Here is a 22,606-nt window from a genome sequence, read left to right on the forward strand (position 1 = left end):
AGTCAAGCATTTATGCTCAGAAATATATTATCTAACCTTTGTGATGACAGGATGATAATGGGAGACAATAAAATGACAACTGTATTAATTACACATAACATTACAACAAGCAATAGGTACGCAGTATCAGTCTCTTTAATAATAGTAGGCCTAAATTTATTATTAAAACAGTAAAACAATGTAATACTAATTAACTTAATTAACTTACGTTAATCTTAATCTAAACAAATATTTATAAGCCTATTTTTTATTTGTGTATCAATCAAAATATCATAGAAATTAATTCAAGATTCAATAATTATAAGAAAATGTCCTTACAAATTAAACGGCCCAATAAGGACATGTCTATGTGTTAACACAATCCAACAAAATTACACGATTTCCCGTTGTGTTAGTTTTCTGTTGCCAAGCTTAAAACCCCAAATAATTACTCTAAACTACTGTGGTTTTGTATTCATTTCTACTTTGTATTTTGGTTTTCTAAAAACTGCTAAAATGCGACCCAACATCAGGCGCTATGTTATGACTATTTTGTTTTTGTGCGGATAGGATTGTGGGTATATTATTGACGACCTCCTGTAAAGGTCAATTTCTATATGAGGTAGATATTTCTTGCAAAGTAATTAAAATTACATTCAACATTTAGGCCTACGCTTAACAACGTTCTATGAAGTTCGACCGCCAAAAATTCGAATAGGCCCTACTTCAGCTGTAGTATTGTCGTTAACTACAAACGGTTTGGTGTAATTTAATTATGTACATTACTGTTCATTGTGTTACGATTATAGTTACGCATTCGTCTCACTAGGACGCAAAGCAAGAAGTAAGCGCAACGCAATTTGACCAATGACAAACGACTATCTACATATTGAATGACCACACACAAAATCACGTGAAACCATCTGCGTTCGGATAGGAACCCGACACAAACCTCGTGTCTAATTACTGTTTTAAAAAAAGTGTCCACATGACGTCACATTTGTCGGCGTCCCATAGCAAACTGTTTAGTCAATCTGGCCTCCAAAAACGTAGTACTTTACACTACTGTTCGATTTCTGGGTATTACCTAATTAATCTAATAATAACACTATCTGAATCATAAATTCAACATAAAAACAACATTTGAATTGTAAAATCGTAAAAAGACGGCGAAATAATATTTGTTCTATGTGTACCATAATGCACTCTTTTAAATAAAAATCGTCATTTGGCAAACTGAACGATGCTAATAATACTTAGAATTCGATTAAATTAAAAATAAGAACATTTGTGTTATGCGATCAACGGCGCATGGCTTGTACTAGCTCCTGATAGAGACTTGTGCAAACTGGACCCAGATACCGAGTGCATCCGATTAGTCGAACCCGATGCCGAATGGATCCGATTAGTCGAGCCCAATGACGAATGGGCTAGCGAGCCTGAAAACGACGGGACTTTTTCAGTAGAGCCTAATATTATACTAATCTCGTCATCTTTGTTTTCGTCGTCTACTGATCCAGTGTAATGGTAGGTATTTTTCTCTTCCTCTAAATCTTCGCTATTGTTGTTGTCTTGCCCTATATCGATATCTTCTTCTTCATCTACGTCAAATACTGCCATGGAATCTGGTACGTCTGCAGATGGGTCTATGACGTAAGCCTTATTCTCGTAATTGGATTTCTCAACCACAACACTATCAGTCGAACTGTGCCTGGCATAAAATCATAATCATGGCGTAAAATGATATAATAGATACGAAAAACGATGTTATTAATTCGTTCGAACGAATTAATTTCGTTCGAACGGATTACACCCGTTCAAACGAATTACCAAACTCAATTCAAACGAAATAGCCTATCAATTTGTTCAAAAGAATTAGTCTACCAACGTTTTCAAATTAATTGGTGTCAATTTTAAACGGAACTTAAATTTGTTTAAACGATTTAACATATACTTTGCGTTACTCATTCGTTAGAACGGATTAATAATTCAGAATTCCGTTCCAACGAATTACAGGTAACAACCCATTTGAGCGAAATAGCTTATACAATTCGGTCAAACGAGCTACGTTTTTTTATAAATCAGTGTTTTTATGCCTACTTTATAACTATACTTTAAAATAATGTGGTATTAAGTGGTCTATTAAATGAAAGGAATTCATTGAAATAATTACCTTTTTGGCTGCTGTATATACTCGTTACATTTATTGATTATCAACAACACTAGCACGAGTAGTAGCAACGCTGCCCAAAAACATCCAAATGTTAAGGCAGCTATTTCGGCATCTTTGAGAGAAAATAAACAAAGTTGCAAAAAGATGGAAAAATTGAATAGAAACCTTATTTAAATTCTGAAAGTAGGCCTACTATTCTATTAAGCCGAGCAGAGTCTAAAGCTCTGTCTACACTATCAAACTAGTTTGACAAGAAAAGTGTGATATGCCCAAATATGGTAGTGCCATATGACATCATGTTCAAATATGGGAACATCACATTTTTGTCACATAAAATTTGATAGGGTAGACAGAGCTTAACATTTTATATTTATTATGTGACCGTAAAGTGTATCTATGTCTTGTATTTAGGTATAACTAAGAAACGAATGAACACATATAGGCTACTTACGACTCCATTTATCAACAATTTGACATCTAATGCCATAGTAATCAGAACTTGTACAACTATAAAGACAAAACTAGAATTTAATTCGTCACTTTGACGAATTATAGGTGATTATTTTTATCATTTTAATGAAATTAAAACTTTTTAAACATGCACGTACGTTAACATACGATCGTAAAAAGTTGATGTATGCCATTCTATGACATGATGCATACGCTTATAGTACTGAGTTGTGCATGCCATATACAATATGTACAGTATATACCGTATATCTATATACAGTGTAGCATAGGTGAAATTACGGGACACACATCATGTTCTAATTTTTTGGTATGATGGAATTATCAAAATAAACTCAAAGATGACAATTTCGAAAGATAATGAATTGAGCAAATAAATATAAGAATTGCAAGAGAATCTGGCATGTAGAAGCGCTGTGCGCGCTGTTTGAAATTTGTATAACTTTGACGAAAAAGATGAAAAAACTACTTTTTAACTTCATCTGGCCATATGTTAACGTCACAACATCCGATAGGCTTAGTTTTTATATGAATTCATATCTACATTTCATCAGCTTTCATAATAAATTATAATCATCAAGGTAACCTTCAATTCTGAAGAGCTGTAAGATATTCAAATTTACGGCAAAGGTGAAATTACACGACCTACGTTATTCAAGTTTTTACGCGTGATGACGTCATCAAAATGAAAACACTGACAACTTATGATAAAGATAAATAATTAAGCAAGCACACACTGAAATTTGTGCGAAAATCGAGCTCAAATAGCGGAGATGCGCTCTATTGAATGTGATAACCTACACAAAACGGAAAAAATCCTAATTTTTTAATTCAAGTGGCCATTTGATGACGTAATACCATTTTGTACGTCTAATGTGTATATACATTTATATCTACAACTCAATGGCTTCCCGAATAAGTTAAAAAACTTAGGGGTCATCGTGCATTCTGAAGAATTATTTTCATTTTAAAAATGCCTTATTTTTCATCATTTTCAGCACTTTAATGCAATTAATGTGCGCATTTTGTCATTTTTAACATGCTCGTATAGCGTTATTTTAAGTCGGAACGGACTCAAATTTGGTGAATGTACTAAGGATGGTGAGTAGAATGCGATTTCTACAAAAAATTCGTATTTTACTCAAAGATGACAATTTCGAAAGATAATGAATTGAGCAAATAAATATAAGAATTGCAAGAGAATCTGGCATGTAGAAGCGCTGTGCGCGCTGTTTGAAATTTGTATAACTTTGACGAAAAAGATGAAAAAACTACTTTTTAACTTCATCTGGCCATATGTTAACGTCACAACATCCGATAGGCTTAGTTTTTATATGAATTCATATCTACATTTCATCAGCTTTCATAATAAATTATAATCATCAAGGTAACCTTCAATTCTGAAGAGCTGTAAGATATTCAAATTTACGGCAAAGGTGAAATTACACGACCTACGTTATTCAAGTTTTTACGCGTGATGACGTCATCAAAATGAAAACACTGACAACTTATGATAAAGATAAATAATTAAGCAAGCACACACTGAAATTTGTGCGAAAATCGAGCTCAAATAGCGGAGATGCGCTCTATTGAATGTGATAACCTACACAAAACGGAAAAAATCCTAATTTTTTAATTCAAGTGGCCATTTGATGACGTAATACCATTTTGTACGTCTAATGTGTATATACATTTATATCTACAACTCAATGGCTTCCCGAATAAGTTAAAAAACTTAGGGGTCATCGTGCATTCTGAAGAATTATTTTCATTTTAAAAATGCCTTATTTTTCATCATTTTCAGCACTTTAATGCAATTAATGTGCGCATTTTGTCATTTTTAACATGCTCGTATAGCGTTATTTTAAGTCGGAACGGACTCAAATTTGGTGAATGTACTAAGGATGGTGAGTAGAATGCGATTTCTACAAAAAATTCGTATTTTTACGCTTTTTAAGAATTGCGCGCGCAAAAACGCATTTTTGCGCAGTAATTTTTTGAAACACGCAAATAGCCTAATTCATGCTCTAAATTGATCAAAACTTAATTTTGAGCTTTTTAAATTTTTTACGCGCGATTTCACGCGTATGACCCTACGTGCGCGTGCCTTTTATTGGTTAATATATTTACCTTTTACCTGAAGTTTACGTATTGTGAATTTTATTGATATGTGATAAAGAGTTATGGCGATATGATTGATAATGTGATTTAACAAAATGGCGTATAAATGACGTCACGGTTGAGTGATCACGCTGAAAAGCTTATTAGGATTAAGTTACAGTATTTGAAAGATATTGTGAAAATTTTGTCATCTTCAACATTCAACTTTTTGAGATAATTGTTACACAAAATCTGTACAGAGAGAAATAAAGAACTAGACATGAAACTCGTCACTTTGACGAGTTTGGTTATCCGCTGCGCAAGTGGTGAAACATGGACGTTTAACGACGTACCTTTTAACATTAAGGGGATAGGTTGAGGCCAAAAGGAAGCGTTCACGTTGGCATTATGACCTACAGGCCGGACAAGCAACTGACAAACAAAACCAGAAATGTAATAGAAATCACATATCTCCTAACAACGATGAACGGCTCTGATATGAGAAAAATATTGTTTGCCTCTCTCTATCCTGTAAAAATAACGTCTTATTTGGCCTGCTACATTATAGAAATAGGTAGGAAATAAACGATTTGGGCTATTCCATTACAGTCGGTATAAACAGTAAAATCTGTTTACATATTACATACAGTGTAGATTAGGTGAAATTACGGGAGCCGCCATTTATTCCAAATTTTAACATGGCGGCGGCATCAAAATGAAATACAAAGATAGCAATTTCGGAAGGATATTATCTCAGCAACAACATATTAACGTGCAGAAGAAATTTGAATACGTGAAATATTGATGCGCGCTCTTTTAAATGTAATGAACTATTACGCAAAAAATAAAAATACGACTTTTTTTAGTTAAGTGGCCATATGATGACGTCACATCATCAGATTGGCAAAATTTTCACATGATTTCGTATCTACAATCCAATAGCTTCCAGAAAACGTTTTAATCGTGATTATCACATTTTATTCTTACGAGCTATAACAGATTAAAATTTACTGTACAGATGAAATTAATGCCACACGTAATTTAAATTTTTAGGAATGATGACGTCAAAAAAATTTAAATATTTTTAACTCATGCGAAAGATAGTTGATTGACCTAGACAATATCAAAATCGGGGTGAAAATGGAAAACGGATGAGTGGAGATGCGCTCTATTAAATGTGATGAGCTATGACGAAAGATACAAAAATCCTAAATTTTATATTCGCGTGGCCATACGATGACGTCACAATGTCCGGTTAGCCATATTGATACATGATCCTATATCTACAACTCATCAACTTCCAGAATATGTCATCCACAAAAAGTTGACCGTGCAGTTTAGAAACTACGACTGTTTAAAAAAAGGCATAATTTTGACGAATTTCTGAACTTTTTCATCAAAAACGCGCGCAAATTGACCAATTCGACGTGCTCGTATGACGTAACCTTAAGCCCAAATTGTTTAAAAGTTGGTAAAATTACTAGAAAAGGCTGGAAAAACATAAATCACGCGGAAAATATATGTTTTCAATGCTACGTGCGCACCGCACACGTAAAAATTTGCGCACGCGTGGGAATTTTTGACATGCTTAAGATGACATGAAACGCGTAGAAAGTTGATTAGAAAATAATTTTGCGCATTTTGAAATTTTAAATGCGCGTGCGCGCGTAACTTTGTGTAAAACACGCAATTTTTGTTCAACAGAAAGTTAGCGCATGATATAAATTAAATTTGTGCAAAGTTTCAATTTAAAATGTTATTTGATTTTTGACCTATGTTAAATACGAGAAAATCGTTAAATCGCGCGTACGTCACGTTGCGCAATTGTAAACATCATGAAAAGCTTCGCTTGACGACGTTACATAAATGTCAAAATGTTAACATAGTTCACAAAATGTTATGTTTGCAAGTTTCAGAGAAAAGCGTTACACAAAAATCATACAGAAAGAAAGAAGAGAAATAAAAAGATGATGTTGATGTTGATGATTTCGTACAATCACAAGAGGTTATCAGCAACTTCGTTGCGGATAACCAATAAAGATTTCATACAATAACAATAGGTGATCATTTTATTCTAAATGATCACCTAAAAAAGCATCATTGTAGCTAGCTCATACCGTACAGTATGCATACTTGGTGCCAGTCATGGGTCGATAAAACGCAGACACAACGCAAGTCAATTGACCAATCACAAGCGACAATTAGACGATCCATCGCGTCGTGATTGGTCAAATTAATTGCGGTGCACTTAAATCCTTGCGCTGCGTCCTAGTGGGACCTAAAATTAAATCCAGATCAATGTGAAGGTTTTGCGAGAAGTAAAGAACTTTGTTTCTCACTTATAAGCGTTAGCACTTACTAATTGTCACCAGTGCAAATATCTCTTAAAGGTGGTCTTTATTTGGGTGTACGGTTTCAGTAAACATACCTGCACTCTATTAAATTACCCGATGAGACGCATGATGCATCGTTGAGGCAGTATTCCGGGTTGTTATCACATTGTGCAGTGCAAACTAAGCCAGCAGCCTGACACACTATGTCATCTGGACATGGTAGGGTATAGCAGGCATCCACCAAAACGTATTCCCCTGCAAACAAAGTAGAACGCGGGGTAGAATCCCAAGTATCTCTATATATTTTTTAAAAATCAGTTTGATTAACTTATTATATTGTTTATTACTATGATACCTGTTATCATTGTTTCACTTAACTTGTATTATTTTTGTGTGAAAAGTAAGTGTGAAAAATTGAATGAAAGAAAGATAAAAGAAAGTATCCCAATTAAGTACAAAAGTACCCCTTGAATAGCGATTGGCGGAAATGATGAAACATATAATTGCCCTCGTTCATTTCAGTGTCCCCTGAATAGAGGTGTCCCCTAAGGAGGGGTTTTACTGTATTAATTGGGATAAACTAAACGTTAATCAAAAATATTGAACCCTCTTTTGATCGACCATTCACATTTTACGGCCTCCATTTAAATTTTAACGATGTTTGTCGTGTTTGTTATTTTGATTAAAGGATAGAGATTGGATATTAAACGAACTTTGGTTAGTTTAATTACAGACTCGACACAATACTAATGGTACAAACTCTGGAACGAAGTAATCAGTAATAAACTTACTAGAAGAATTCACGACAATACAAGATAGTTTATTTTTAACCCAGAACCAAGTCAACTTGAACAAAAATAAATCAAAATTCACCAAAATAAGCTAGTCTACAGAATGCGATAATCTAGATTTCACACAATGGAGTTAATTGAGGACAAAATAACCGAGGATTTAAATGATTGTCTAGGTGAAGGACAGTACAAAATAGGCCTAATAAAAATAATTCCTATACACAATTTCAATTTAATTCAATTTAAACAAACATTTATTCACTTCTTTTAATCATAACATTGCACTTCTAATCTAATACGAACTCAACGAAAAAACTTGGTTCCTATTCAGACGCAACAACGTAAGTTAGTTGACCAACAAGAGCGAAAGTTCGGACAATCTATCAAGTCGCGATTGGTCAAATTATTGGCATTGCTCTTATGTTCTTGTCTTGTGTCCGCATCATGGGAACCGAGGTTGCGTTGCGTCAAACCGGTAACTTAGGCCGTGTTTCCGCAGCCAAACATTAACCAATAAACTGCCTGTGGGAACAGGGTTTAACCGATTCCACTCGAGAAAAATTAACCGATAATTAACGGATAAATGCGATCATTTTAACATTTGACCTGATGGACAAATTGTTGCAATGTGATTGGAAGTCTGGTGGTTTGGTAATGACTGATCATGCGCACTTTATTGGTTCAAAAATTCACCGATAATAGAGACCGAATTAATAAAAATGGTTCATTTAGATTCTCATTCAATTCCACTTTCATGAAACGTAAACATTAAATAATACTAATTCTAACTTTATCTGGTGCAACTTACCATTATCTTCAACTGAAATGTTTCCAATCTTGAAATCACCTAATTGTCCGTTTGTCGTTTGGATCAATAGTATGTCCAAATAATATCGCCGTTGGTCTTCGTCTATCTCGTTAAAATATAACATGGTGACGTCTGCTATCACACTTCCAGAACTGTAAGGTGGAAATGTGATTTTTAAATGACGGGACTTAATGAAATGGGTTTGAAATAAGTTTTCTTTTCTGAAAAATTAAGACTTTGCTTATGTAGAATAAGTACATAGCATCGGCAAGTGTTCGAAGATCCCTTGCTCCATGGTTCTAGGATAAGGACTATAAACCGTAGGTCCAGTGTACACATCTGGTTCATGTGCACTTTGAAGAACCCAGGACATCTTTCGAGACGAATAGGGAGTTACCCAGGTGTACTAGTTCACACTGGGCCCTCTGGGAGAACAGTCTTTGACTGAAGAGGCTACCCAGTATAAAGAATAAATAATAATAAATGAGTATGTGAAGGCATTGTTACCAATTACAAGTACAATCTTTGGCAATGAAGAACATTTATTTTGAAAGAGTAGGCCTAGTTATTTGAAACAATTCACTAAAAGTAAAAGCTGAGCGTTACGATACCTAAACCCATTAACGACACTGTCTTCAAAATTGTCTTCATCTGCGTACAGGCCATTAATCTAATACAAAAACAGGCATTTTATGTGAAAACTGAACTGTATAAGAATTTAAATTGAACGTATATAAATATAAAGCTCATGTTTCGGTCAAATGGAACTCATAAAATTGGTAATTTTTGCTGACAATGACAACTTCTTTTATTTTCTTTTTACGTTTTCTTTGTAAATTACAAATGACAATAATAAATACAAAGGTTTAAACTTGGTTTGCTTTTTAGTAAACTTCAATAATATACTTTCCTATATAAAAAAGGACCACCATAAAGACAGGGTATAGTCTTATTATTGTGGCTTTACCAATGTTATTGTTGTGTGTGGACAGGCATGATGTTTTGCTATTATAGGCCTAAGTCATCGTGACTGGTATTCATTGGAACGAATAGTTCGTTTAAACAGAACGTTATTTACAGTTTACTTAGCTGATGTTTTCTAAGTTTATAAAATGGAGTACACAAACAAGAGTATTTTCCAAGTACTTCTTCTTCAAACACAAGTTAGAAGTTTTGTTAAAGTAAATTGACTCATCGTTTACATGAATAAAACGATGTCAAGTATCAAGTGAAAGAGGTATTCATTGTTAGTTACTGAATATTAGGTGTGAAAAAACTCTGCTTCCATTTTATTTGGCAAAAGTCATATATAACATAACATAGAAAAATAATACTGTATAAAAATTACATATGGCTCACCATCTAGCAACGATACCGATGTACTCTATGTGGATTTATAATATTTAAATAAAGAGAAATAATAAATAACAAAACCAGATATTAATAAAAAAAAAGAAATAACGAAGTGCAATTAATATCTGGGAGACGAAATAACAATATTTTTCAATATTCAACTAGGCCGACAGTATAACAGTAACTATTTATCATAATGGTGAACAAACCGGGCTTGAATATAGAAAGTGGTCTCTGCCCTGAATCTTATAGTTCATAACAACAACACGTTCTAAATATAATTCACAAAACACTCGATGTATATTCGCCTAATATGAAAACATGGACAAACAGACATACTTACCATGTATATTAAGTCGGTCTCTAATGCTTTGAATTGCTCCGACTGCCGGTCCAATAACGCATCGGAGAATGCTACGTTTGCTAACTCTAATTGGATGTCTATTCGAGCAAGTTCTACAAAATAATTTCAGTAAAGAATTCAGGTTTGCACAATTATACCGGATCACAACAATTATTATTTAACACAAACTATATAATACGAATAGCCATACTAATAGTTTTCTTTTGATCTGTTGAATGCATTGGTTGGAGGCAATCAGATTGAAAGAAAATAAAGATTAAAAAAGAAGAAGGTACTGACAGGGCGTAACTTTGGAAAGCCAAAATTGTTTTGTCACAACTTACCATCTATAGTTTTCACAAGCACGGTAAATTCACAAGTACCGATATTATTAACCTCATCTCTACATGTATATGTCACTGTGGTAACACCTTTGGTAAATACCGAGCCTGGCTCTTTAGTAGATGATAGGTCATATGTATAAGAATTGTCTGCACAAGATGGCGGATCCCATGTAATTTGGTCAGTTTCTTCCATTGTGTTTTGATCAGGAATCACATATTTTATAGATTCGGGACAATTGGACAAAACTGGGTTTTCCGTGTCTGTAAAAAAACAAGATATATCATAATTCTGTTTGTGCTATCCTAAGAATTAATATAATAAAAGAACACGACGCATTGAGTTAAAAAGATCAAAGATAAAGTAATAAAAACGAAAAGAATAGGCCTGTATAAAAATTATTGCGTTCACGCATGGTATAGAAAGAATGAGTGATAAGATCTAGTTAGAACTTTTTGCAGAAATACATTAATGCACTTTTAGGTTTAACAAAAGATAGTGTCATCGAAAGATAGTGTCATCGAAAGATAGTGTCATCAACAGCTAGTGTCATCAACAGCTAGTGTCATCAACAGCTAGTGTCATCAACAGCTAGTGTCATCAACAGCTAGTGTCATCAACAGCTAGTGTCATTGAAAGCTAGTGTCATCGAAAGCTAGTGTCATCGAAAGCTAGTGTCATCGAAAGCTAGTGTCATCAAAAGCTAGTGTCATCAAAAGCTAGTGTCATCAAAAGCTAGTGTCATCAAAAGCTAGTGTCATCAAAAGCTAGTGTCATCAAAAGCTAGTGTCATAAAAAGCTAGTGTCATCAAAAGCTAGTGTCATCAAAAGCTAGTGTCATCGAAAGCTAGTGCCATCGAAAGCTAGTGCCATCGAAAGCTAGTGTCATCGAAAGCTAGTGTCATCAAAGCTAGTGTCATCAACAGCTATAATGTCATCGAAAGCTAGTATCATCGAAAGCTAGTGTCATTGAAAGCTAGTGTCATCGAAAGCTAGTGTTATCGAAAGCTAGTGTTATCAACAGCTATAATGTCATCAACAGCTATAATGTCATCAACAGATATAATGTCATCAACAGCTATAATGTCATCAATAACTAGTGTCGTAAAAAAGTACAGTGTAACCAAAAGGCAGTGTTATTAAAGTGAGTGTAATCGAACTCTAATGTGTATTAGGTTCAAGTCATCAGACGTAGTGCAAAGACTGCCGTCCATAAATTATTTGTTTCTTAGCTAATTCCGTTGGAATATTTATCGGATAGAGTCTGCATTCCCCTTTATTTGATTTGTTAACATGTTATTTTCTACCTTCAATTGTTACGGTAAACTTGCACGTTGCACTGTTCTGGAAGGCATCAGTAGCCGTGTAGATAATGTCAGTAGAACCGATATAGAATATGTCCGACGAGTTGTGGGTCCTTGTTATAGATACGATTTCAGAGCTATCCCTAAATACAGGTGATTCCCACCGTACGGTCGTATAGTTAACACCAGTGTTCGTTGATCTAGTCAAATCGTGTGGACAGCCTTCAACTGATGGATCAGTGTTATCTGTATAGACAAAGAATAATTATGTATTCCCGGCATTTCTTGCCATTTTCACTCACTCAGTCTTTTAAGATTCAATATATTACAGAGTATTATGAGTTAAAATGATATAAAGCATGAGATAATAAAAGATTACATAAGTATTACGTTTTCCCTCCTTACATACACAATTGCAATAACTTTAACAAATACTGGAATTTGAAAAATTGTTGAATGAATTTACTAAAAATAAAGGGGTCGAGCTGGGAAATCTGATCTATCTTTTGTTTGGAAATTAAATGGTCAATAAATATTTCTTTTGAAATGATATAACAACAGATATGTCTGGGGTTTTAAAATAGAATGCACGAAAAATATTTTGAGCAATGTAGGCTTGGATAATTTTGAATAACAGTTCAAATAGAAAAGGTGAACATATATTAACGGGATTCTTATGAAGGTAAGTGACCCGAACAACTTCAAAAAGATTTGTTGGTTTAAAAATGTAAGAATATTATGGTATGAACTGACCTATTAATCTGTTCCAGTGGACAAAACTGCTATTTGTTTCTATCGTGATTCCTTCAAACCCTATGTCTTGTCGGCTTAGCGTACATTCTTGAAGAGAAGATCTATAATCCACTGATTGGCAGATAAAGTCAGATTCTTCAATACAAGCTATCAGACAATCTACCTCATTCGCTGTGATTACTTTATCGTCTTCGCCAACTATGTAGACGTTGTCGGTCCTTGCGTATACATTTTGAGGATAACCTTTGTGAAGAAGAAATTATGTAAATTAACTAACGTGTCAAGTGTAAAAACTAAAGAATAGACACATCGATATCAAAAACAATGATGGAGTTTAAATTATTGTGTTTATTCGTTCAAAAACAAACATCAATGAACACCGCGACTAGCCACAATTTTGTTTAGTTTGTTCGAGTCTGCGAAAACAAAGCCTATATAAATCAGGCATGATCTTCTTTATCGGAGAAAATATCAATCTTATTGCAGTTTAAATTATTAAAAGTAACCGGTAACTTATGAATTCTTGGTGAATTTGGTTTAAATAATAATGACGTCTTACCCAATATTATGATTTGAAATGAGCATTGCACAGAGTTTCCACCACTATCGACGGCCGTATAAACAACATCTGTCGTTCCTGAATAAAAGGTATCTCCTGATTCGTGAGTTGAAGTAACCGTCACCTTGCCAGAATTGTCGGTAGCCGATGGTTCAGTCCATGTGACTTCAGTTGAGGTTTCAGTTCCCATAATATCGATTTTTTGGTTGCTTGGGCAGTTTGTAAGTATTGGATCTTCATCATCTGTAAATAAATTGAATGAACTATTAGGCCTATTTACGGTAGACTTGTGTCATGATAAAGGTTGGTATCGTTGTTTAAAAGTATAAGACATATGTAATTTGTTATAACCTATATGTAACGCTGCATTTTAAAAATATTTATATACTGCTATATATATATTGTATTTTTTTATATGTTTACGATATAGTGTTTTTTTATATTTTTGTCTATGTTCGATGTTTATTCGTATTTTTATAAGATCTTTTTATCTACACTTGTATTTTTGTATTCATGATTTTTTATATTTATAATTGTTTGAGCTTGTCAACGAAACGAATTTCTTTTTTTAGATCATATGATCTAATCAAAGATCATACTGCTATTATAATATTTGGTAATGACAGGATATCCCCAAGCATACATTCATTTAGGAAGTTCTTTCTCGAATTTCTTCCTTGAATTTGTAAACTACTTTTTTATTTAAGAACGGTATATAATGGCGGTTGAGTTTCTCTTTTTCTGTTAAAGTGTAATTACGTATATATTTTTCGTTCTTCTCTCTTTGTGTTAAAATGTAATCATGTATATATGTTTCTTTCTTCTTTTTTCTGTTAAAATATAATAGGTCTCAGGATTCTTTTTTTTTGTAGGCTGTAACCTACATTTGAACTTATATATTGTTGTGCTATATTTATTCTGAGCAGACCTTAAAATACGTATAATCTACGTTGGTATGTCTATTATTATTTCTTTATTGTCAATATTGTTTTCAGAACGAAACCTTACGTTAAATTTGCTCGTTAAAGAGAACACGCTGCAAGTACAAACAGCGCTGAAAGAAACAATTACAATGCAAACAAATAGGGTGAAGATGTTTGCATACTTGCTGTACCACAAATAGAGAAATATCACAAGTATACAAGTTCACATCTTTTAAGGATCGCTTTAAAAAAAAAACGGGGTTTACCATGTAGAAATTCAGAGTAGGCCTACAATCATTTTGTGTACATCATTTTATTCACTATGTCCAACAATGGGGATATTTAACTTGTTTGTTTATTGTGAGAACTATAGTTCATGAGGTGCAATATGCCACGGGCTGTATTTATAAAAGCTTTCAAAGGCATTATTATACTTCTTCATTATATCAAAACATTTGTATGGTGTTTAGTGGTGGCTTACTATGGAATAATACAATCTACCAACAACTATGTTATATACACTTCCCGATTACTACTAAGATAATTGTAAAATTTTGATCATAATAGTCGACCATTTACATTAAAGCAGTCCGTAAATGAAAAGTTCTTAAATGAACAACTTCTTAATTGTTCAGAAAGATCTTCATCATCCGTACTAAAAGTATTAAAATATACTGATTTTATTTCAACTAACTTAAAACACCTTTGTAACTGGGGTTATTTTCACTAACCCATAGTTAAAAACAAATTGATGACATAATGTAGCAATGACATCATTAAGTGACCATTCGTAGAATAGGCTTGTAAAAGAGAAGTGACAAGTGACGAATGTAAATGAGGCCCAATTGACTCATACATACAAAATGCTATATTATTATCAAAGAGGAGGATCTAGGGTTTTTCAAAAGGGAAGCGCAACCCAGGATCCAGCCCTACCGAGAGCCAATTGAATGACCAACTCCAAAAGTATTGGAAAGTTTGAGACAGTAGGCCTACTTACCAATAACAGATACTGTAAAATTGCACTCAGCTGATTCAGCATTAGTTGAAAGAGTGTACTCGACCACCGTATCTCCAAGTGGGAATGTATCGCCTGGGTTATATATCCTTATTAGAGACCATTCATTTGTGCCGATTGCTGTTACATTTATTACAGGTTCAACCCATGAAACGGAAGCGTAAAACGTTCCGTTTTCCTCGATTTCAAACGGGGTTTCCACGTCTTCTGGACATACTAAGATGGACTGTAAATGATCTCCTATATGTGAATAAGAATGACAGAATGTAGTCAAATATGAAAGTATGTAATTTGCATTCGCAAAACAGTACCGTAGGCTTAAGCAAAGACATTTGTCTAAGGCATAAGTCAAAACATCGAAAATATAATATAAAGAACAGTTTTCAATCGCTTATGGTCAGTAGGCCTAGATATATTTTGTTAAACTATATCTGTATGGTAAGTCTATATATCTCATTTAAAATTTTTTCAAAGATGACAGACCTACACCTTTACTAAGAATAAAATTAAGTTAATTAACTAGACCTATTAATTAATCATAATTAAATGTTTACTTGTGAACGCCTTTGCCTAATCGACAAAATGTAAAATAACTACTATAATTACCTTGACAGACTGCAAACGCATAGAAAAAGGCTAGTACAAACTGTGCGATTGTTATGACAGCCATTTCTACAATAAGTATACTACGAACCGGTACATCGAACAATCGGCCTGTAAGGTTAAGCGACGATGAAGTACAATACAGTATATGATTTAAACGAATTATTGGTTGGCTTTAACACTCCACAGCGTTAATAGAATATGCAACAGCCGCACAATAGGCTCCGTACACTTTTATAGAACCTTTTATTGACTTATGCACCCGCTTATGCATGACTAAAAAGTACAATATATCTATTTTAAAGAACTTTTGTTACGACTAGTTACGGTTCATGAAGGGATATTATAATTATATACCGCGATTACCGCATGGCGGCACTGAATAATATAAAATACCTGGTATAGTGAGTGTATATGAGAAAGTTTCCGGGTTCAAATCAGGACAGATCGGATCTAGTTTTCTACAGTAAGGAGGATAATTGTATTTCACTACTGTGGAGTAGCTATGTAGACATAAAGTTTGCGGTACACCACGTATATTAGTTCTGAAAAGAACTGTTGAGTTTCTCGACATTTCGATCAATATGCTTTGATCGTCCTCAGGAGTAAGAATGAGAATGGCTAGTAGCTATAGTAAGAAGTATACGAATAATTCAATACTTATTTTCACATACAGTACTGCGATTAGCGTTCGTACCAGCGCGTAAGTTACAAAACCGGTAAAATTAGCGCCGCTGAAATAATCGAATACGCGCCGCAGACTCAGATTAAATAGTACGCAGTTGAATAAGCGGCGAAGTGAAACGACGTAAAAATGTAAAATTCGGCGCGGCGTCAACTGTACGTACTGGTCAACTACAGTAATTAAAAGTACCAATTTCTATTGTTTAAACGTTCAACGGTCAATATTGGTCCTTTGCATTTTATTCAGTAACAAATGCATTTTCAATCTCAAAATAGTCCCATGAAAGTTAATACTGTACTAATTTTTATTCCAGGATCATATTTCAAATAAAGGTAACAGTTAAAAAAATTAAAAGAAGTTAAGTGGGGTTAAAAATGTCAAGTATGTACGCTTTGTGTAGTGGCAGTGGTTAGAAGTAACTATTACCTACCTTTCACAATTAGTATTGTACATCCAATTATAGTTCACTACAATAATTATGACATAATGTCAATGAAAGCTCTTTAGAAAATGGGTTAACCGTATCTAATATAAGTGCAAGTACAACAAGTGTACAATATAATTGGTACAACTATGGAATAATAACTGGTTTATACCAGTTGATATCTTGCATCTCTGCCTGCCGTACTCTGCCATCGATTTCTTAGAACACTTGAGAATACTCAAGGGGAGCCCACAACCTCTAGATCATTAGGCAGTGTTCATAACTCTAGACCTTCAAGCTTGTCTGATTGCTAGCGGTAGATTCATGCCCAAATTACACCGAAGGCAACTACTGACTCCTACCCTTCACTACAAGTCTGGTTATCTAAACGTCTGTCGTTGCCTAAGGCTTGGTTACCACTTGAACGCAACGACGTAAGCACAACGCAACTGAGTTGACCAATCACAATTGACAGTATGATTCGTCGTGTAGTGATTGGTCAAATTACGTGCGGTGCGCTTACGCCCTTGCGTTGAGTGGCAACCAGGATGTAGGACATCTTTAACAACAATTAGAATTCTTTGCTACTAACAGAAAGTACGTCAGAATTTGACCTATTATAATCGTCACTGGATCGAGTTCTACCCGTTCCAACCGTTGACTGGTAAATGTCTGAATCTCCAGTTAAGAATTCCGATTGCAAACTAGATCCGCCTGTTGCCAAGTTCATCGACACATCAACATTTTGTTTAATCTTCTTTGGCAGAGGAGACTTTGAAGAAAGCACTGGTTTAGGTATCGCTAAACTTCCCTTCTGTAGTCTGTTGGCATGTGACACCGGCTGCCTTAAACTAACTTGACTTGCAGATGATTCTTCTGGCGACGATGATGTTGTACTGAGAGAGGCAAGACTATCGATTCCGTAATCATCATCAACCACTCCAAGTGGTCCGGCATCTGGGTCTTCAAAATCATAAGAATAAGTTCCTTCAAACTCAGCATATCCCAAAACATCATTCTTTCCATCTTGGTCATCTTCAATAGCATCAAAATCAGTTGAATAATTCTCTTCAAAATGTGCTCCTTCCAGAACATCTCCTTCATCATCGGCAGCTTCCTCAAATTCTTCAGATTTTGTTTTAAAATCGTCCTTTGGCAAAACTTCAACTTTTCGTATTTGCTGATTGCCTGGAGAAACACTCACTGATTGGTTTGTGGCTAATTTCCTATCTTTACAGTCATGAGGTTTTCTTTCTTTATCAAAATCCATTCCTTCATCTCTTTCTTCTGGATTGTTTTGTTGAGACTCAGTTTCAACACTGAAACCAGGCACCTGTATAGTCTTCTTTGGGGAAACATGATTAACTGTAATATCACCAGCCTCTGATTGGTCAGTAAAGTCACCTGTTATATCGGATTCATCTTCAAATGTGTCGTCATTCGAAACACTTGGTATATGTACCTCTATTTTCCGACTGCTTGCCTCACTTTGATCTTTAAAAAACAAATTAAAGAAATGTAAAATAGCACATTGTAAACGTTTGACTCACAGCAACATAGTAGTCTACAGACACAAAATTGAAATGTCCTAAGTTGTGGCTAGAGAAGTTAAGTGGTGGGGAAACTATTACTTTTCAGGGTGCCCAGAGGCTTCTTCAGCTGGGTGCAAGCCCTAAAATAACCTTGAGACTAGGTGAACGTCTTTTTAAATATCTTTAATAAGGTGGGATGCACAGCCAAGCATTTTTTCTATACATTTTCATACACAAACATAAGCCAAAAAGCAGTATAGTAAGCTTTTCTTTGATGCAGAAAAAACATTACCTTTAGAGCTATGACGACTATTTTCTTCATTTACTGACTCTTCTTGATCAGTACTTTTATCAATACCTCTAACACTCATATAACTTTGAATTTCATCTTTTACTATAGCTATTTCTGTATTACTCTTGCTTGACAAACTTTCTTTCGATTGCCTAGGCGCTGGTACAGGTCTCTGTCTTGGTTGAACATAAAGTGTTTCATTTTCCTTGTTGCTTTCCAACTCGTCTTTCTCTACAAAATAATATGCCATAAATTAAATTATAGTCAAAAAGGAATTACTGACGATCGTCGACTAAACTATGTTCATTGTGCGGATGCGGAAATATTGGGACATCCTCGCTCCTTACCTCTATACAGGTTTGAAGGTTCAGGCGATAACCAATGACACAATGATTGATTGGTTATCAGTCCTAGCAAAAAACTAATAACAGGTTGCTGTATAGTAAAGCTCTGTCTACACTATCAAACTAGTTTGACAAAAAAAGTATGTGCCCAAATATGGTAGTGATATGTCCAAGTATGGTAGTGATATGACCATATATGGGCACATCACATTTTGTTGTCACTTACACTTTTATAATGTAGACAGAGCTTTACACATTAGACTTACCTTGAGCAAATGCATCAAATCTATCTCTTTCTTTTCTGTGCCCTTTCTCTTTCTGTTGGGTTTTGTAAGTAGACCCCATCCTTCCATTGTTTTTCTGTTGTCTTGATTCCTCTTTCTCTAGAGTCTTAAGCTGCTCCGGGTTGTTCATTTGAAGTCTGAGCTTTTGAGAGTGTGTCATACCAAATGTTAATTTAGACTTCTTCTTAGATGAAGTAGGCCGTTTATTTCTCGCATCTTTCACTTTATCAGTATGCTTCAACCTATCTTCTTTTTCTGACTCATTTTCCAAGCCTACCATTTCATCATTCATTCTTAGAGGAACAGTCGGTGTTCTTACTTGATGTGATGGATGACTTGGTTGCACTACTAGCGGACGATTACTTTGAAGAACTGAAAGCTCCCTCATAAGGGCAGCTAAAATTGGTAGGTTCTGGTTGATAAGACTGGATGTAATACTTCTAACATCTGGAGAACTCTGAACGCCAACCGATTGTGTTTGTGGTTTTGAATCAATGACTTCTGGTTTAGAGTGATTTTTTCTGTGAACTTTTCTGACGGATTGTTGACTAGTATCTGATGGAAAGATGTAATGAGTTTCTACAAAACCAACAGATGAATCTTCACTTTCTTCTGGTTCTGGTTTAGAATCTATTTTATTAGATGTATGATTAATTTTCTTTTGTAAATCTTCGCATCTAGAATTAAAGAAAAGAGGTGGTGGACATAGAGTATTGCTTACGAAAAGACCTAAATCATCATCTTTAGGTTCTTTGTCCGCATCATGTACATAATGTTTATGTTCTGTATGTGCTCTAGGCTTCACCAGTCGTCGTCGGGTTTGAGTCGAAGATGACCTTAATAAATTACTGGTTACTTTAGCAGTTTCTCTTTCTCTTGAACGTTCATCAACAACAGAAGGCTCTTCTAAGTTCTGCAGTACAATATTCTCTTTTTGCTTAGGAGTTGGCAACACTGTTTTTTCAGAAATATCTGCAGTAGTTTTAGAAGAAACTGGTTTGGTGATTGAAGATTCAGGAATGTGTGATATTAAACCTGCTCCGAGACTTAACAGCTTAAATCCAAGTGAGACGTAACCAATTTCACTTCCCATTAAGTTATAAACTTTGTAAATGTCCTTGAAACCATGAACAGTTGGCACAGATATACCAGTCCTCTCCACATCGGCTTTAATCTTCTGTATGGCATTCTGTAGTGGGACAGAACAATTTCCGACAAGCTTTGGTACATTTGGCCACATGTCAAGCACCATAACATAAAGAGGCGTGTTGCTTAAATGTCCAACCAAATTATCAATGTTTGATTTAAATAAGCAAGATTTTCCTTTCTTGAAAACAAAGTTTCCTCTGTGGTCTTTAAGTTCTTTCAACTGAGATGGCACTGGGCCTTCTGGTTGATTTTCAGAGATGGTGTCTTTTACTCTTTGAACATTAACTGGACTCATGTGATGTAAGAGTAATGTTGGGTAGTCCATCAATCGGAATGCTACCGCTGGTATTCTGCAGATAACCCCAGATGCCTGCACACGAACAAACTCTACATCCAGTTCAAGAGAAAACAAGGTTTGCAGTTCAGCCATTCCTGAAGAAAAAAATAAACCTAAAGATTTCACTATAATTAATCAGTAGGCATACATGGAGAAATCCATCCACTATTCCTAATCATATGGGTCCAGGTATTTAGTTAACTTTAAAATACTGTAGTGTACATTTATTATACCGTGGTGCCATCTCGAGCACCACGGGCCGCCTGTATGAATAGTAGTATGGAGGAATAAAAATACATACAGTACCTAAAACACACAATTACGGACCGGTATTCGCAAACGCATGTTTTTAATTATTATACACAATGAAGTTGTAAGTAGTTTTATAAACGGCTATGTGGGGACCGAAATATATATATTGGGGCGAAGTAACCATGACTGAAGCAGACTCTCTACGACAACAGACATGCACCCATCGCCGCTTAAACTAAAGAATCCAGTAGGCCTACAACTAAGGCTTAGTTTACACTAAGAGTTAAACTGTATGCCGAGTAACGTTTACCAATACTATATTACTTGGAGTTTCATCAGAACTCCATTCAAAAAAATCTTAACTATAAAATCATACCAAGTGCTTTGTAAATGTTGTTTTAATAAGTAAATTTCAAGTTGAACATCGCGCTCTCGATATTCGTTTCACACAAAAATACTCAAAACAATTCGAAACGCCCCCAACGTCCCACTGTGGTTGAACAATTTGCTACGTTTTTTTTATGTAGGCAGTCTTGCGTAAATATTTTATGATGATATATTATTTTATGAATATGATCTAAATAAAAAATCTCAAAGGCGCTCCAAGATAGATAGAAGTACAGTCAGTAAGATAGTTCTTTTTCCTTTGTATTTATTTTTGGCAAGCATTGTAATTTCCATTATTTTGGATACTATAAAAGGAATACGTATCTATCTCTATCTGTACTATATAGGCCCGGTTGCGTTTTGCAATTATTAGGCCTCTGCTAAATAAAATTAGGTCTATAACAATAACCAGGCCATTATACATACATATAAAAAAATACATCTTAGTATCAACAAAATTATCCGTTAAATCTTTTTTTATAAAATTAAATAATAGGGCCTACTAAATAGATGAATTGCGCTCTGAGTGCTATTTATAAAGAGCGGGGCAAAGTCCAATAAAATTTCAACCTCTATATCAAAAAACAGATATTTAATTTAACCAGGGCTAGTGATAAAACTTATCTGGGTTTAATTATTGCCTAAAAACGTAAATTAAACACAGCATCGTACCTCCTTCTTCCTATCATGGAGTAATTAAATAAATCATAGAATGTGTGGTAGGCCCAGATATTTTCCGTGATTTGTTCAATAAAAAAATCTGTATTTTATTTAATACATATGCCATTTACATTTTCAATACTGTACTTAACTTCATTGCCATGGAGTCAATGCAAAGACAATTGACCAATCAGCGAACTAGACAATTATTCATTTCCTGAGCGTATCATTGATTAGATCAGTGACGCATATAACACGACGTCGAATAAGTAGTCCCGTGTGGTCTAGTGGTTAGGATTCGTGGTTTTCACCCACGCGGCCCGGGTTCGATTCCCGGCACGGGAAACTTACATTTTTTTTAAATACTTATTATTTTTAAACTTTAAAATTTAGAATATATTTTAAAGTAA

General features: G+C 34.6%; 2 protein-coding genes and 1 non-coding gene across 3 annotated transcripts; 1 reads left to right on the plus strand and 2 right to left on the minus strand.

Annotated features, from left to right (window-relative positions):
* Positions 1-132: 132 nt before the first annotated feature.
* Positions 133-16,005, minus strand: LOC144852103 (uncharacterized). The gene is made up of 13 exons (XM_078709810.1): positions 15,854-16,005; positions 15,230-15,487; positions 13,307-13,549; positions 12,748-12,990; positions 11,998-12,240; positions 10,693-10,953; positions 10,349-10,461; positions 9,264-9,322; positions 8,653-8,804; positions 7,149-7,308; positions 2,604-2,659; positions 2,153-2,264; positions 133-1,690 (listed from the first exon to the last, which is right to left on the minus strand). The coding sequence occupies exons 1-13, from the start codon at positions 15,915-15,917 to the stop codon at positions 1,273-1,275; spliced, it is 2,382 nt and encodes a 793-aa protein (XP_078565936.1). The 5' UTR covers positions 15,918-16,005; the 3' UTR covers positions 133-1,272.
* An 820-nt stretch (positions 16,006-16,825) lies between these two features.
* On the minus strand, positions 16,826-21,595 carry LOC144852060 (uncharacterized). Its single transcript, XM_078709753.1, has 4 exons — positions 21,526-21,595; positions 19,394-20,992; positions 18,784-19,014; positions 16,826-18,453 (listed from the first exon to the last, which is right to left on the minus strand). Exons 2-4 carry the CDS (start codon positions 20,988-20,990, stop codon positions 17,531-17,533), a joined length of 2,751 nt encoding a protein of 916 aa, XP_078565879.1. The 5' UTR covers positions 20,991-20,992; positions 21,526-21,595; the 3' UTR covers positions 16,826-17,530.
* An 874-nt stretch (positions 21,596-22,469) lies between these two features.
* On the plus strand, positions 22,470-22,541 carry Trnae-uuc (transfer RNA glutamic acid (anticodon UUC)). Its single transcript has one exon. It is a non-coding gene; the product is annotated as a tRNA-Glu (tRNA).
* Positions 22,542-22,606: the final 65 nt, after the last annotated feature.

This window comes from Antedon bifida, chromosome 9, assembly GCF_963402885.1.
Source record: "Antedon bifida chromosome 9, ecAntBifi1.1, whole genome shotgun sequence".
Lineage (NCBI taxonomy): Eukaryota > Metazoa > Echinodermata > Crinoidea > Comatulida > Antedonidae > Antedon > Antedon bifida.